At 43.1% G+C, this 15,076-nt stretch overlaps 1 protein-coding gene across 1 annotated transcript; it reads right to left on the bottom strand.

The window, feature by feature from the left end:
• Positions 1-9,314: 9,314 nt before the first annotated feature.
• Positions 9,315-14,541, bottom strand: LOC109888053 (PDZ domain-containing protein GIPC1-like). The gene is made up of 7 exons (XM_031828003.1): positions 14,313-14,541; positions 13,423-13,934; positions 13,132-13,317; positions 12,655-12,835; positions 12,315-12,427; positions 12,147-12,228; positions 9,315-11,690 (listed from the first exon to the last, which is right to left on the bottom strand). The coding sequence occupies exons 2-7, from the start codon at positions 13,720-13,722 to the stop codon at positions 11,539-11,541; spliced, it is 1,014 nt and encodes a 337-aa protein (XP_031683863.1). The 5' UTR covers positions 13,723-13,934; positions 14,313-14,541; the 3' UTR covers positions 9,315-11,538.
• Positions 14,542-15,076: the final 535 nt, after the last annotated feature.

Raw genomic sequence — 15,076 nt, 5'->3', positions numbered from 1 at the left:
TTAACAGACAAATCTTCCCACTGGGCACAGATGTCAATTCAACATCTATTCCACGTTGGTTCTGTAATTTCATTGAAATGACATTGAAACAACGTTGAGTCAACCAGTGTGCCCAGTGCGTTGTATAAAATATGTTGAATTTGTACCTTTGAAATGAAGTCAGATGCAGTGGCTGCCAATCCATTAGGGTGTTAGGGGTGGTGCCCCACTTGTAATAGTTCACAAACAACAAAAATCTACACACACACACACACACACACACACTCACACACATGTACAGTACCAGTCAAAAGTTTGGACACACCTACTCATTCTAGGGTTTTTATTTATTTTACTATTTTCTACAACCTTTATTTAACTAGGCAAGTCAGTTAGGAACAAATTCTTATTTACAATGACGACCTACCCCAGCCAAACCCAGAATACGCTGGGTCAATTGTGTGCCACCCTATGGGACTCCCAATCACAGCCGGATGAAATACAGCCTGGATTGAAACTAGGGACTATAGTGATGCCCTCTTGCACTGAGATGCAGTGACTTAGAGCGCTGTGCCACTCGGGAGAAGCAGTAATAATAGTGAGCAGAATAATAGTGAAGACATCAAAATTACAGTTGAAGTTGGAAGTTTACGTACACTTAGGTTGGAGTCATTAAAACTCGTTTTTCAACCACTCCACAAATTTCTTGTTAACAAACTATAGTTTTGGCAAGTCGGTTAGCACATCTACTTTTGTGCATGACACAAGTCATTTTTCCAACAATTGTTTACAGACAGGTTATTTCACTGTATCACAAATCCTGTGGGTCAGAAGTTTACATATACTAAGTTGACTGTGCCTTTAAACAGCTTGGAATATTCCAGAAAATTATTTCATGGCTTCAGAAGCTTCTGATTGACTCAAATGATGTCAATTAGCCTATTGGAGGTGTACCTGTGGATATATTTCAAGGCCTACCTTCAAACTCATTGCCTCTTTGCTTGACATCATGGGAAAAATCCAAATCAGCCAAGACCTCAGAAAACAAATTGTAGACCTGCACAAGTCCAGTTAATCCTTGGGAGAAATTTCCAAATGCTTGAAAGTACCACGTTCATCTGTACAAACAATAGTACGCAAGTATAAACACCATGGGACCACGCAGCCAACATACCGCTCAGGAAAGAGAGGTGTTCTGTCTCTTAGAGATTAACGTACTTTGGTGCGAAAAGTGCAAATCAATCCCAGAACAACAGCAAAGGACCTTGTGAAGATGCTGGAGGAAACAGGTACAAAGTATCTATATCCAAAGTAAAACGGGTCCTATATCGACATAACCTGAAAGGCCGCTCAGCAAGGAAGAAGCCACTGCTCCAAAACCGCCACAAAAAAGCCAGACTACTGCACATGGGGACAAAGATCATATTTTTGGAGAAATGTCCTCTGGTCTGATGAAACAAAAATAGAACTGTTTGGCCATAATGACCATCGTTATGTTTGGAGGAAAAAGGGGGAGGCTTGCAAGCCGAAGAACACCATCCCAACCGTGAAGCACGGGGGTGGCAGCATCATGTTGTGGGGGTGCTTTGCTGCAGGAGGACTGGTGCACTTCACAAAACAGTTGCATCATGAGGTAGGAAAATGATGTGGATATATTGATGCAACATCTCAAGACATCAGCCAGGAAGTTAAAGCTTGGTCGCAAATGGGTCTTCCAAATGGAAAATGACCCCAAGCATACTTCCAAAGTTGTGGCAAAATGGCTTAAGGACAACAAAGTCAAGGTATTAGAATGGCCATCACAAAGCCCTGATCTCAATCCCATAGAAAATGTGTGGGCAGAACTGAAAAAACGTGTGCGAGCAAGGAGGCCTACAAACCTGACTCAGTTACACCAGCTCGGTCAGAAGGAATGGGACAAAATTCACCCAACTTATGGGAAGTTCGCGGAAGGCTAATCGAAACGTTTGACCCTAGTTAAACAATTTAACAGCAATGCTACCAAAAACTAATTGAGTGTATGTAAACTTCTGACCCACTGGGAATGTGATGAAAGAAATGCAAGCTTAAATAAATCACTCTTCTATTATTCTGACATTTCACATTCTTGAGGTAAAGTGGTGATCAACTGACCGAAGACAATTTTTACTAGGATTAAAAGTCAGGAATTGTGAAAAACTGAGTTTAAATGTATTTGGCTAAGGTGTATGTAAACTTCCAACTTCAGCTGTATGAAATAACACATATGGAATCATGAAGTAACCAAAAAAGTGTTAAATCAAAATGTGTTTTATATTTGAGACTCTTCAAAGTAGCCACCCTTTGCCTTGATGACAGCTTTGCAAGCTCTTGGCATTCTCTCTACCAGCTTCATGAGGTAGTCACCTGGAATGCATTTCAATTAACAGGTGTGTCTTTGTGGAATTTCTTTCCTTCTTAATGCATTTGAGCCAATCAGTTGTGTTGTGACAAGGTAGGGGTGATATACAGAAGATTTGGTAAAAGACCAAGTCCATATTATGACAAGAACAGCTCAAAAAAGCTAAAAGAGAAATGACAGACCTTCATTACTTTAAGACATGAAGGTCAGTCATTCCTAAATCGTTCAAGATCTTTTAAAGTTTTTAGATCTCATGGGGTCCGCCACAGGAAAGGAAGACCCAGAGTTAACTGCACCTCAGATTGCAGCCCAAATAAATGCTTCAGAGTTAAAGTAACAGTTCCATCTCAACATCAACTGGGTTTTATTTCACCTTTATTTAACCAGGTAGGCTAGTTGAGAACATGTTCTCAATTACAACTGCGGCAAACAGAGTTAGACATGGAATAAACAAACACAGTCAATAATACAATAGAGAAAGTCTATATACAGTGTGTGCAAATGAGGTAGGATAAGGGGGGTGAGGCAATAAATAGGCCATAGTGGCGAAATTACAGTATGGCAAATTAAACACTGGGGTGATAGATGTGCAGAAGATGAGTGAGCAAGTAGCAGTACTGGGGTGCAAAGGAGCAAAATAAATAACAATATGGTGATGAGGTAGTTGGATGGGCTATTTACAGATTGGCTATGTACAGGTGCAGTGATCTGTGAGCTGCTCTGACAGCTGGTGCTTAAAGCTAGTGAGGGAGATATGAGTCTCCAGCTTCAGTGATTTTTGCAGTTTGTTCCAGTCATTGGCAGCAGAGAACTGGAAGGAAAGAGGCCGAAGGAGGAATTGGCTTTGGGGGTGACCAGTGAAATATACCTGCTGGAGCGCATGCTGCGGGTGGGTGCTGCTATGGTGACCAGTGAGCTGAGATAAGGTGGAGCTTTACCTAGCAAAGACTTAGATGACCTGGAGCCAGTGGGTTTGGCAACGGATATGAAGTGAGGGCCAGCCAAAGAGAGCATACAGGTCACAGTGGTGGGTAGTATATGGGGCCTTGGATGGCACTGTGATAGCAAATTGGATGCAGTAAGAGTAGTGTTGGAGGCTATTTTGTAAATGACATCGCCGAAGTCAAGGATCGGTAGGATAGTCAGTTTTACTAGGGTATGTTTGGCAGCATGAGTGAAGGATACTTTTTTGCGAAATAGGAAGCCGATTCTAGATTTAATTTTGGATTGGAGATGCTTAATGTGAGTCTGGAAGGAGAGTTTACAGTCTAACCAGACCCCTAGGTATTTGTAGTTGTCCACATATAAGTCAGAACCGTCCAGAGTAGCGATGCTGGACGGGTGAGTAGGTTTGGGCAGCGATCGGTTGAAGAGCATGCATTTCGTTTTGCTTGCATTTAAGAGCAGTTGGGGGCCACAGAAGGAGAGTTGTATGGCATTGAAGCTCGCCTGGAGGTTAGTTAACAGTGTCCAAAGAAGGGCCAGAAGACCTTAGAAAGGCAGGGTAGGATAGATATAGGTCTGTAGCAGTTTGGGTCTAGAGTGTCTTCCCCTTTGAAGAGGGGGATGACTGCGGCAGCTTTCCAATCTTTGGGGATCTCAGACGATGCGAAAGAGAGGTTGAGCAAGCTAGTAATAGCTGTATGGATGGTCGAATTGCTGCAAAGAAACCATTATTAAAAAGGACACTAATAAGAAGAGACTTGCTTGGGCCAAGAAACATGAGCAAAAAAAACACTGGAAATCTGAGAGTCCAAATTTGAGATTTTTGGTTCCAACCTCTGTGTCTTTGTGAAACGCAGAGTACGTAAACGGGTGATTGCCGCATGTGTGGTTCCCACCATGAAGCATGGAGGAGGTGTGATGGTGCTTTGCTGTTGACACTGTCTGATTTATTTAGAATTCAAGGCACACTTAACCAGCATGGCTACCACAGAATTCTGCAGCAACACTCCATCATATCTGGTTTGCACTTAGTGGGATTATCATTTGTTTTTCAACAGGACAATGACCCAAAAACACACCTCCAAGCTGTGTAAGGGCTATTTGACCAAGGAGAGTGACGGAGTGCTGCATCAGATGACTTGGCCTCCACAATCACCCGACTTCAACCCAATTGAGATGGTTTGGGATTAATTGAACCACAGAGTGAAGGAAAAGCAGCCAACAAGTGCTCAGCATATGTGGGAACCCGTTCAAGACTATTGGAAAAGCATTCCTCGTGAAGCTGGTTGAGACAATACTAAGGCAAAGGGTGACTACTTTGAAGAATCTCAAATCTAAAATATATTTTGATTTGTTTGACACTTTTTTGGTTACTACATGATTCTATACATTTTATTTTGATGTCTTCACTATTATTCTACAATATAGAAAATAGTGAAAATAAAGAAAACCCTTGAATGAGTAGGTGTGTCCAAACTTTTGGCTGGTACTGTAAATATATAAACACAGCAAAAAAAGAAACGTTCTCTCACTGTCAACTATGTTTATTTACAGCAAACTTAAATGTGTGTAAATATGTGTATGAACATAACAAGATTCAACAACTGAGCCATAAACTGAACCTGTTCCCCAGACATGTGACTAACAGAAATTGAATAATATGTCCCTGAACAAAAGGGGGGTCAAAATCAAAAGTAACAGTCTGTATCGAATGTGGCCACCAGCTGCATTAAGTACTGCAGTGCATCTCCTCCTCATGGACTGCACCAGAATTGCCTGTTCTTGCTTCTACCAAGGCACCTGCAAGTTCCCAGACATTTCTGTGTGGGGGGGGGGGGGGGGGGGGGGGGGGGTTGGCCCGATCCTTCACACTCCGATCCAACAGGTCCCAGACATGCTCAGCGGGATTGAGATCCGGGCTCTTCGCTGGCCATGGCAGAACACAGACATTCCTGTCTTGCAGGAAATCACACACAGAACAAGCAATATGGCTGGTGTCATTGTCATGCTGGAGGGTCATATCAGCATGAGCCTGCAGGAAGGGTACCACATGAGGGAGGAGGATGTCTTCCCTGTAACGCACAGCGTTGATTGCCTGCAATGACAACAAGCTCAGTCTGACGCCTCAGACCATGACGCCTCAGACCATGACAGACCCTCCACCTCCAAATTGATCCCACGCCAGAGTACAGGCCTCGGTGTAACGCTCATTCCTTCGACGATAAACGGGAATCCGACCATCACCCCTGGTGAGACAAACCGCGACGCGTCAGTGAAGAGCACTTTTTGCCAGTCCTGTCTGGTCAAGCGACAGTGGGTTTGTGCCCATAGGCGACGTTGTTCCCGGTGATGTCTGGTGAGGACCTGCCTTACAATAGGCCTACAAGCCCTCAGTCCAGCCTCTCTCAGCCTATTGCGGACAGTCTGAGCACTGATGGAGGGATTGTGCAACTCGGGCAGTTGTTCCCATCCTGTACCTGTCCCGCAGGTGTGATGTTTGGATGTACCGGTCCTGTGCAGGTGTTGTTACACGTGGTCTGCCACTGTGAGGACGATCAGCTGTCTGTCCTTTCTCCCTGTAGCGCTGTCTTAGGCGTCTCACAGTACAGACATTGCAATTTATTGCCCTGGCCAAATCTGCAGTCCTCATGCCTCCTTGCAGCATGCCTAAGGCATGTTCACACAGATGAGCAGGGACCTTGGGCATCTTTCTTTTGGTGTTTTTCCCAGAGTCAGTAGAAAGGCCTCTTTAGTGTCCTAAGTTTTCAAAACTGCGACCTTAATTGCCTACCGTCTGTAAGTTGTTAGTGTCTTAACGACCGTTCCAGAGGTGCATGTTCATTCATTGTTTATGGTTCATTGAACAAGCACAGTGTTCAAGACCTTTAGAATTAAGATCTGTGAAGTTCTTTGGATTTTTTTACTAATTATCTCTGGGCTATTTGCCTGCCACCCAGGGCTTGGGGGGACCTAGTGAATGACCAGCAGAGAGCTGGGACCAAAGTAACAAAGCCTACCATCAGCAAGGGCATTGAATATGAAACGTGGCTGGATCCCAAACACACCGCCCGGGCAACGAAGGAGTGGCTTCGTAAGAAGCATTTCAAGGTCCTGGAGTGGCCAAGCCAGTCTCCAGATCTCAACCCCATAGAAAATCTTTGGAGGGAGTTGAAAGTCCATGTTGCCCAGCAACAGCCCCAAAACATCACTGCTCTAGAGGAGATCTGCATGGAGGAATGGGCCAAAATACCAGTGTGTGAAAACCTTGTGAAGACTTACAGAAAACATTTGACCTCTGTCATTGCCAACAAAGGGTATATAACAAAGTATTGAGATAAACTTTTGTTATTGACCAAATACTTATTTTCCACCATAATTTGCAAATAACATTTTTTTAAATCCTACAATGTGATTTTCTGGATTTTTTCCCCTCATTTTGTCTGTCATAGTTGAAGTGTACCTATGATGAAATTTACAGGCCTCTCATCTTTTTAAGTGGGAGAACTTGCACAATTGGTGGCTGACTAAATACTTTTTTGCCCCACTGTACATGCCAGCAGTCACTACACAACACTGAACAATACATGAATTGCACTATAATGGTGACAAACAGTGCCCATAAACTGTTAGGGCCTACATAAAGCTGTCCCAACAGCAGAGCTTTCTTTTCAGCGCCATGGAGTGAATCCTTACTACTGCTACACCTGGCTATCATCTGAGCTTTGTCTGGCAGTGAAACAGATAAATCAGCCTCATTTATTGCCTTTAAAAAAAACATAGCTGTTATAGCTGACTTGCTTAAACAAATGTGGTTGCTACTGACAATTGAGATGTACAAACTATTGCATAAGGGGACGACAAGCGGATAAGAGGCAAGCCGTAATTTCAATTTAGACATTAATGAGCTAGGACGGACATAGTCCATATAACTATTTGTTCAGCACTTTGAAATGTAAAGCGACAGAATTCAGAACATGGTCCATTTTTACAGTGTTCTCCCTGTACACCAAGTCAGAACCATAGGATAAATAAAGGGGGCATATAAACAGACAATGAAAGCTCTTACAATATTCGATGATACATTTCTCGAAAACAGGTTATATGCTACACCAAGTCAGAACAGTAGGCTAAATCTTCAACATTATATCCACTATCAACAAAAAACACTATAGGCTGGGCAGCACCTCCTACTGGCGAGTTGATCTACAGCTATTAATTTGGTTTCCCATCCAGGGTTTTAACCAAACTCGGCTTTTCTATTTGCCACTGACTACTACCAATGTGCTATCATGAGAATGTGTTAGTGATGGCTGTTTAACAGTCTGATGGCCTTGAGATTGAAAAACAGCTTCTATCGGTCCCAGCTTTGATGCACCTGTACTGACCTCGCCTTCTGGATGGTAATGGGGTAAACAGGCAGTGGCTCAGCTGGTTGTTGTCCTTGATGATCTTTTTGGCCTTCCTGTGACGTCGGGTGCTGTAGGTTTCCTGGAGGACAGGTAGTTTGCCCCCGGTGATGTGTTGTGCAGACCGCACCACCCTCTGGAGGGCCATGTGGTTGAGGGCGGTGCAGTTGCCGTACCAGGCTGTGATACAGTCCGATAGAATGCTCTTAATTGCGCATCTGTAAAAGTTTGTGAGGGTTTTAGGCGACAAGCCACATTTCTTCAGCCTCCTTCACCGCGGTCTGTGTGGGTGGACCATTTCAGTTTGTCCGTGATGTGTACACTGATACCCTCTCCACTACTGTCCCGTCGATGTGGATAGGGGGGTGCTCCCTCTGCTGTTTCCTGAAGTCCACGATCATCTCCTTCGTTTTGTTGACGTTGAGTTCAATCTTGGTTTCATCAGACCAGAGAATATTGTTTCTCATGGTCAGAGTCCATTAGGTGTCTCTAAGCAAACTCCAAGCTGGCTGGCATGTGCCTTTTACTGAGGAGTGGCTTCCGTCTGGCCACTCTACCATGAAGACCTGATTGGTGGAGTGCTTCAGAGATGGTTGTCCTTCTGAAAGGTTCTCCCATCTCCACAGAAGAACACTGGAGCTCATTCATAGTGACCATCAGGTTCTTGGTCACCTCCCTGACCAAGGCTCTTCTCCCCCGATTGCTCAGTTTGGTTGGGTGGCCAGCTCTAGGAAGATTCTTGGTGGTTCCTAACTTAAGAATGATGGAGGCCACTGTATCTTACAGTGCACCTTCAATGCTGAAGAAATGTTGTGGTACCCCCCTATCTGTGCCTCGACACAATCCTGTCTCAGCGTTCTACGGACAATTCCTTCAACCTCATGGCTTGGTTTTTGCTCTGACATGCACTGTTAACTGTAGGACATTATATCAACAGGTGTGTGCCTTTCCAAATCATGTCAAATCTATTGAATTTACCACAGGTGGACTCCAATCAAGTTGTAGAAACTTCTAAAAGATGATCAATGGAAACAGGATGCACCTGACCTCAATTTCAGGTCTCATAGGAAGTGTATGAATACTTATGTAAATAGGGTATATGTTTTGTATGTTTAATACATTTGCTAAAACCTGTTTTCGCTTTGTCATTATGGGGTATTGTGAGCAGATTGATGAGGAAAAAATATAATTTAATCAATTTTAGAAGATTTAGAGCATAGTGATAACACATTAGGAATTCAACAAACTTCTGGCTGTCTTTGAGTGGGTGAATAAAATTGAAATCACATTGATCAACATCTCAACCAAATATTACCCACATTTCAACGTTGAAATGACGTGCTGTGTCCAGTGAACTGTATGCAGTAAACATGGTTGTTTTGGGGATTCAGACCGCTAAAGGTTGACCGTGGCAAAAACTTCCAGAACCTGGGATGCTGAGCCAAGCATTTAGAGGCTGTATATATTCCATCCCAGGACTAAGATTAGTATCAGTACAATTACAAATTAAATCATAGATGTGACTCTCAAACATTGATACGCCATATCAAATTCCCATTGTGTATTGTATTCCCAAACTGTCCTACTATTGAGGGCTGAAGGGAGTGATTAGATGCATGTATTTTTTGAGGTGAGAACAGGACCTGATTACACACCTATAAACACACAGCACTCCAGGGGGTGATGTGTTTGTCTCTCTAAGAAGAACATGTTTCCATTCGCAGGTGAACACCAACTCAGCCAGCCTGTGCAAAATATCAGCTTGACTACGACCTGACGCTAATTCATTTTCTTGCCCCACTCAGGAAAATTATTTTAAAAAATTTAAAAAAAGATTTGGCACTTTTTTCTGCTAAACAATCTGACATAATATAGTAATATGAATTACATCTAGGGAAATATTTCCTGTTGAAGAGTCCAAGGCAACATTTGTGTATTCAACTGAGGGAAAGACATGGAAAACATCTGATTTCATAATTTCGTCATTATTATTGCCATTATAAATCAGACATTGTAATAGAAAGCCATACCAAAACAATGTCCTCAGTATTACAGTGCCTATTATCAGTATTTTATGATAGTAACCATCTAGATATACTTCAACAGCATTGATGTACAGAAAAACAACCAAACAATTTACTACAAAAATATGTTGTTCATTCAGAGATAGACTATGGAAAAGATAAAACCTGGAAAAGTTATGAAAAGAAATATTTTCTATGTTGAGTAATTATTTTCTATATCTTGGAACTTTGACCCATATTGCATGTTTTTTTATTCATCTATAAAGAAGTCACTAAAAGCCAGATGACTTTGCAGAAAGTAGTTTGGTTTGATAATGACATCATTCTGTTCCTATGGTAGTGTCCAGGGTCTTTCCTAAAGTAACAGTGTTGGACTTGGTCCTTCATTTCATTGCAGAATTGCATAATGGTGCATTTTCCTTTCATTACTTTCATTACGCTCCATGACTTATGCGCATAACTATTTGGCTCCTTCATATTGAGACTGTCTGGTCCCTAAAAAATGCAGTCTATTGGAAATGCCAATGCTTTTGGCATGGATATCAGTTTTCATTTTTTACCACCAACTCAATTAAAACAAAGGAAATTCCTCATCAGTTACACAACTCCTTTTCATTTAAAACACCACTCCTTTAAAAAAATCCTGCAAAAACATTTCTTAAAAAATTAAAGGCTCAGTCTACCAATAAGTCAATAGCTTTTTTAAACATTTTTTTTTTTTAAACATGTACTTCAAATTCTTAAAATACTGTAATATAACACTGTTTTTCTTAATACTGGAGTTTCCCTGGCAAAGGGGACCATTTAAGTATTAACCAGACTATCTTTGTTAACAGACTGAGATGTGCTACAGGTCAAGTGCAGCTTGTTTCTATACCTTATTCACTTCAGAAAAACTGATAATGATTGTAGTTTGAACCATAGAAAAAGCTGCAGCTAATTTTGTAGTGACAGTCTACGCATTGTGAACCTTCAGCAGCCAAAACCCTCCTTCAATAGTGACACTCAACAGCACATAAACCAAAAGAACTCACAACGAGGAGACAAACAATAATAGCATGGGCTAATAAGATGTTTTTTCTGACCATGCGATTTGACCAGGACATTCTGGGCCTGAGCATCTCAATACGCCTCTCTCTGAACAACACCGCACAGAACACAAATACTGTAGTCCAGTTCTATGCACCAGTGCTATGTAGTGAGTGACTGCTCCAGTGAAGTACAATGCACTTTTCTTATATTTTCTACAGCGCAGTGCAAGACAGTGCAAAGTGGGGGGAGGAAAATCACAGTTTGTTTGAACTCAAAACTTCAAAAGGGTAGGTACATGTAAGCCGTGGTCCCTCACTTCTCCCACTTGTTGTTCTCGGGATTGTTCCTCAGAGGACTAGTGGAACAAAGACCTGGGCGTTAACATGTGACGTGTTCAAGGTCAGGAGGTGTGTCCACAACCACGAGACCTGGAAGAACATTGAAAAGCACTTGCCGTTTGAACACAATAACCTCCACGTATTGCATTCAATAGTCTGAGTCTGATGAGAGTATTTTCAGCCTGATCGAGTGATCAGAGCTAGTGATCAGAGTCCTCTATCCTCTCCCATACACTGTCTCTATCCTCCCAAAGAGTCTCCCCCAAAAGTATCCCAACAAGAGTAGTAAACTCCACGTAAAAAATAATAAGTACACAGAAAACAATAAGTAAATCACATGATGGTAGTGTGGTGTTTCCTAGTAGTTCTGTTTGTTGCAGGTTGGTGCCTCAGCATTCAAAACCACACACAGGTTGGTCCCCTGCTCCCTCCGGTTACAGCCGGCCGACCTTGGCGTCCCCGATGGCACCCCAGACGTCAAAAACAAATTCATCCGGGAAGGCGAAGTCACCAAGGGTCTCGTCCAACGCCTCGGCAAACTCATCTGGGTTCTTTTTGTCCTTCCCCAGCTCCACCATTGTAGCAGCTGACAGTGAGGGAGAGGGGTCAACCACAGCACAACAAAGTAATAGGAAGTTAAATAGTTAACCAAATAGCTACCGAGACTGTTTGCATTGACCCCTTTTGCACAAACTTTGCCTCATCACATACGTTTATTATTTGTCACTTTATTCCTAGTCAAATGTACACATCTACCTCGTACCCTGCACAGACTCAGTACTGGTACCCTGTGTATATTGCCAAGTTATCGTTACTCATTGTGTATCTATTATTACATGTTTTACTTTTCTATTATTTCTATCTCTCTGCATTGTTGGGAAGGGTCCGTGAGTAAGCATGTCACCATTAGTCTACACCTGTTGTTTACGAAGCACGTAACAAATAACATTTGATTTGAAGTGGCAACACACAAGTCATCACTGCTAACAGGAGCTGCATGTGTGAATCACATTCACACATATACACACACCGTCTCCCTTACCCAGCTCACTGTCTCTGATGCCCATGTAACTCTCCAGGAGGTCATCCACTTTCTCTATGGCTTTCTCCTCAAATGCAGAGGGCTGTCAAATAAATACCACAAACATAGTCATGACCTGAAACCATGTTAACCTTATTAACGGTAATAGAAGAACCAACACACACTCACCAGCTCCTCCACTGTGGCTGGGCCTTTGGAGCGTAAACGCAGGGTGCCCTTCCCTGTCCCCAGCTGGGTTCCTGAGCCAGCCCGGGCCCCTCCTGACCTCTGGCTGATCATGTCTACAGGTAAGGGAGACAACATAACATGTCAAAGGAGCATCAGGTTTCTAACCTCCTAATTCTATATCTAGATAGTCAATGATAATATAAGAGCAATTAGTAAAAGGCATTACAAAGTTTGATAACTGCTGACTCATTCCTAAATATAATCTGTCACACCATAATATGATTCATAATTACTGTGTCAGCACACACAATCTCTCATACACACACATACACAAACCCACCGAAAGCTTTCAAGGGCTCCACCATCTTGAGAACAAAGTCCTTCCCCTTGGGCAGCTCCTTGAGCATCTTGGCCACCTCGTAGTGTCGACAGCCAATGAGACTGTGGCCGTTGATGGACTCAATCATGTCTCCCACGTTGATGACCTGGATCTGATGGACCACGCTACCCTCCCTTATTCTCTGGAAGGGACAGGATGAGACAAAGGAAAAATCCACCATTTCACACAATCAGCCAATTTGGCAGTGGGCAACATAAACAACTCTATAATGTGCAAAGGCAATTAACTAACATCTTATATTCAGTCTACTGTACATTCCACAATGTCGCTGCAATTGGGGCTCTGCGTTTCAAACGCTCCCATTTTGTTCTATTTTTAGTCCTCTGTGTGTGATGCTGATGCATTTCCTTCCACTGCCAGACCTATCAGAGGTGACAGACAGAGACGACTGATTTCCTAGCCAGTAACCATGCCCACCTTGATGAAGGCGTAGCCAGCTCCATTATCAGTGATGGTCAACCCCAGGGCGTCCTCCCCCTTGAACACTTCCACCTCCTTCCTCTGGCCTTTGATATGGGCAAAAATAAAGTCCTCCAGCCCAATCTGACCCCCCAGTAACTTGTCCATGTCCACCTTGTGAGTGTTCAGAGTGCAGAACATCACCTGAAGAGTTAGAAAGTGAGTCAGTAAAGGGATAAACTGAAGCAGATCTCTCTCTCTCTCTCTCACACACACACACACACACACGTCAGTCGTCATATTGTTCACCTCTGGTGGTGCGATCCCAAAGGCCTCTCCGATCTTGGTGTAGAGCTCTCGCACGTTGCTGAAGCCCTCGATGCGTCCCGTGGGGCTACCGTGTGCAAGCTGGGTGTGGAAGATCAGACGAGGTCTCAGGCTGGTGGGTGGGGGTGGCAGACCCTCCTGGGTAGTACCCTCCCCGAGCCCCACACCACCTCCATCCAGGCCGTCCATTCCTGGGACATTAAGACCCGCTCGGATCGGCTCAGCTTCCTCGTTCTCCACTAGTGGAGATGCTTTCTTCCTTCTACCCAATCCAAGAGGCATTTTTATCCCTCTGTCTGTCTGTGGAAGTGAACAGATGCTGCTTTGGTAGGTAGCCAAAGGTCCAGCATAGGACTCTCTCTCTCAAGTCTTCTTCCACCTGATGATTCACCACTGAACCACAGCTATCTCTTGATGGTGGTCGTTGTAGCTAGCTACTGCTGTTGTTGGGACAATAACTTCAACTGTATGGCAACTAAACATTCAGAGTGCATCTGTGAACAGATTGTGACAGGTTAGTTAAACAGTACTACCAAACCCCATCGCTGGTGCATCACATCAAAATACACTGGAAGATAGCTTTCAAAAACGAGTACCAAACCGCCCAGGAGCTAACTTGCCAAGCTAGCTAGCTCACCCTTAAAACACTTCTTCTGCCTACTTGTCTTGCCATCAAGTTACATGGCATTAGATAAAATGATAAACATCTAAACTTGAATCAGAGATTGCACTTAATCTGACACACCTATTTTTTTTAACAGATTGCCAGCTAGGTAGCTAACTTGTTAGCTAGTTAGCTTGTTGGCTAACACAATATTAGCTGCTAGCTAGCTGAGAATGAAGGAATATAGCAGTCAAGGTAAGCATCTTACCAGAGCTTTAGCTAGCTAACTCGCTGTACGAGGTGATTAATTCAAGCCAGACGTGGAATGGAACATCAAAACACTAGGTTACTTCATTTTTTTTACTCCAAAGGTTGTGAAAGTAAAGTTACATCGCATTCGAATCGCTAGTCTTGTGAGATACGCTAACAAGAAAATGAGAGGAAAGGATGATCTGATGGGTATGTATGTTGTTCAGCAGGGGTGTTTTCATTAGATAGCACAGCCACAAAGTACAAATTGGCTATGTCGAGAGAAACAAAAGGGGGGGGGGGGGGAATTGTGCTTTTTGGGTTTTATTTATGTTTTGGGGTTAGGAATGAGGTTAAGGATAGGTTTAAAATCAGATTTTAAGAAGAGCAATAGTAGAAACAGGCGGGGTTTATTACTTTGCGGCTGTGGTAACAATTGACGACTGCAGGGGTGGGACTTCAGCACTGTATAATGGCCTCCTTCACTATAGGATTCCTCTCCTCGTCTCTAGCTCTTCGATGCCCCTACTGTAAGGCAGGTTTTTCAACCCTCTGTCCTAGGAATTCCAATAGTCCTCCTGGCATGAATAATTAATCTACACTGCCTGTAATGCATTTTATTATCTATCTAGTATAGATGACAGACAGGCTTTTACTAAAAATACTCAGCTTTTGATTCTAACTTGTAATAGATTCAGTTCCCATGTCTCTCACTACATTTAACCCCTGGATGTGGATGTGTTTTTCAGAAGATTGCTTGTTTGACAATCTGCTCCAGGTAGA

The sequence above is a fragment of the Oncorhynchus kisutch genome, linkage group LG6 (assembly GCF_002021735.2).
Source record: "Oncorhynchus kisutch isolate 150728-3 linkage group LG6, Okis_V2, whole genome shotgun sequence".
In the NCBI taxonomy this organism is placed as follows: domain Eukaryota; kingdom Metazoa; phylum Chordata; class Actinopteri; order Salmoniformes; family Salmonidae; genus Oncorhynchus; species Oncorhynchus kisutch.
Note: the sequence above shows the minus strand (reverse complement) of the source record. Positions and strands in the feature narration are given on the sequence as shown.

Excerpts from the sequence above, each read along its gene's own strand:
- LOC109888053 (XM_031828003.1), bottom strand. The coding sequence starts at position 13,722 with ATGCCTCTTGGATTGGGTAGAAGGAAGAAAGCATCTCCACTAGTGGAG. Across the intron at positions 13,318-13,422 it reads TTGGGATCGCACCACCAGAG|GTGATGTTCTGCACTCTGAA; the intron begins GTGAACAATATG and ends CTAACTCTTCAG. Across the intron at positions 12,229-12,314 it reads CAGCCACAGTGGAGGAGCTG|CCCTCTGCATTTGAGGAGAA; the intron begins GTGAGTGTGTGT and ends TTTATTTGACAG.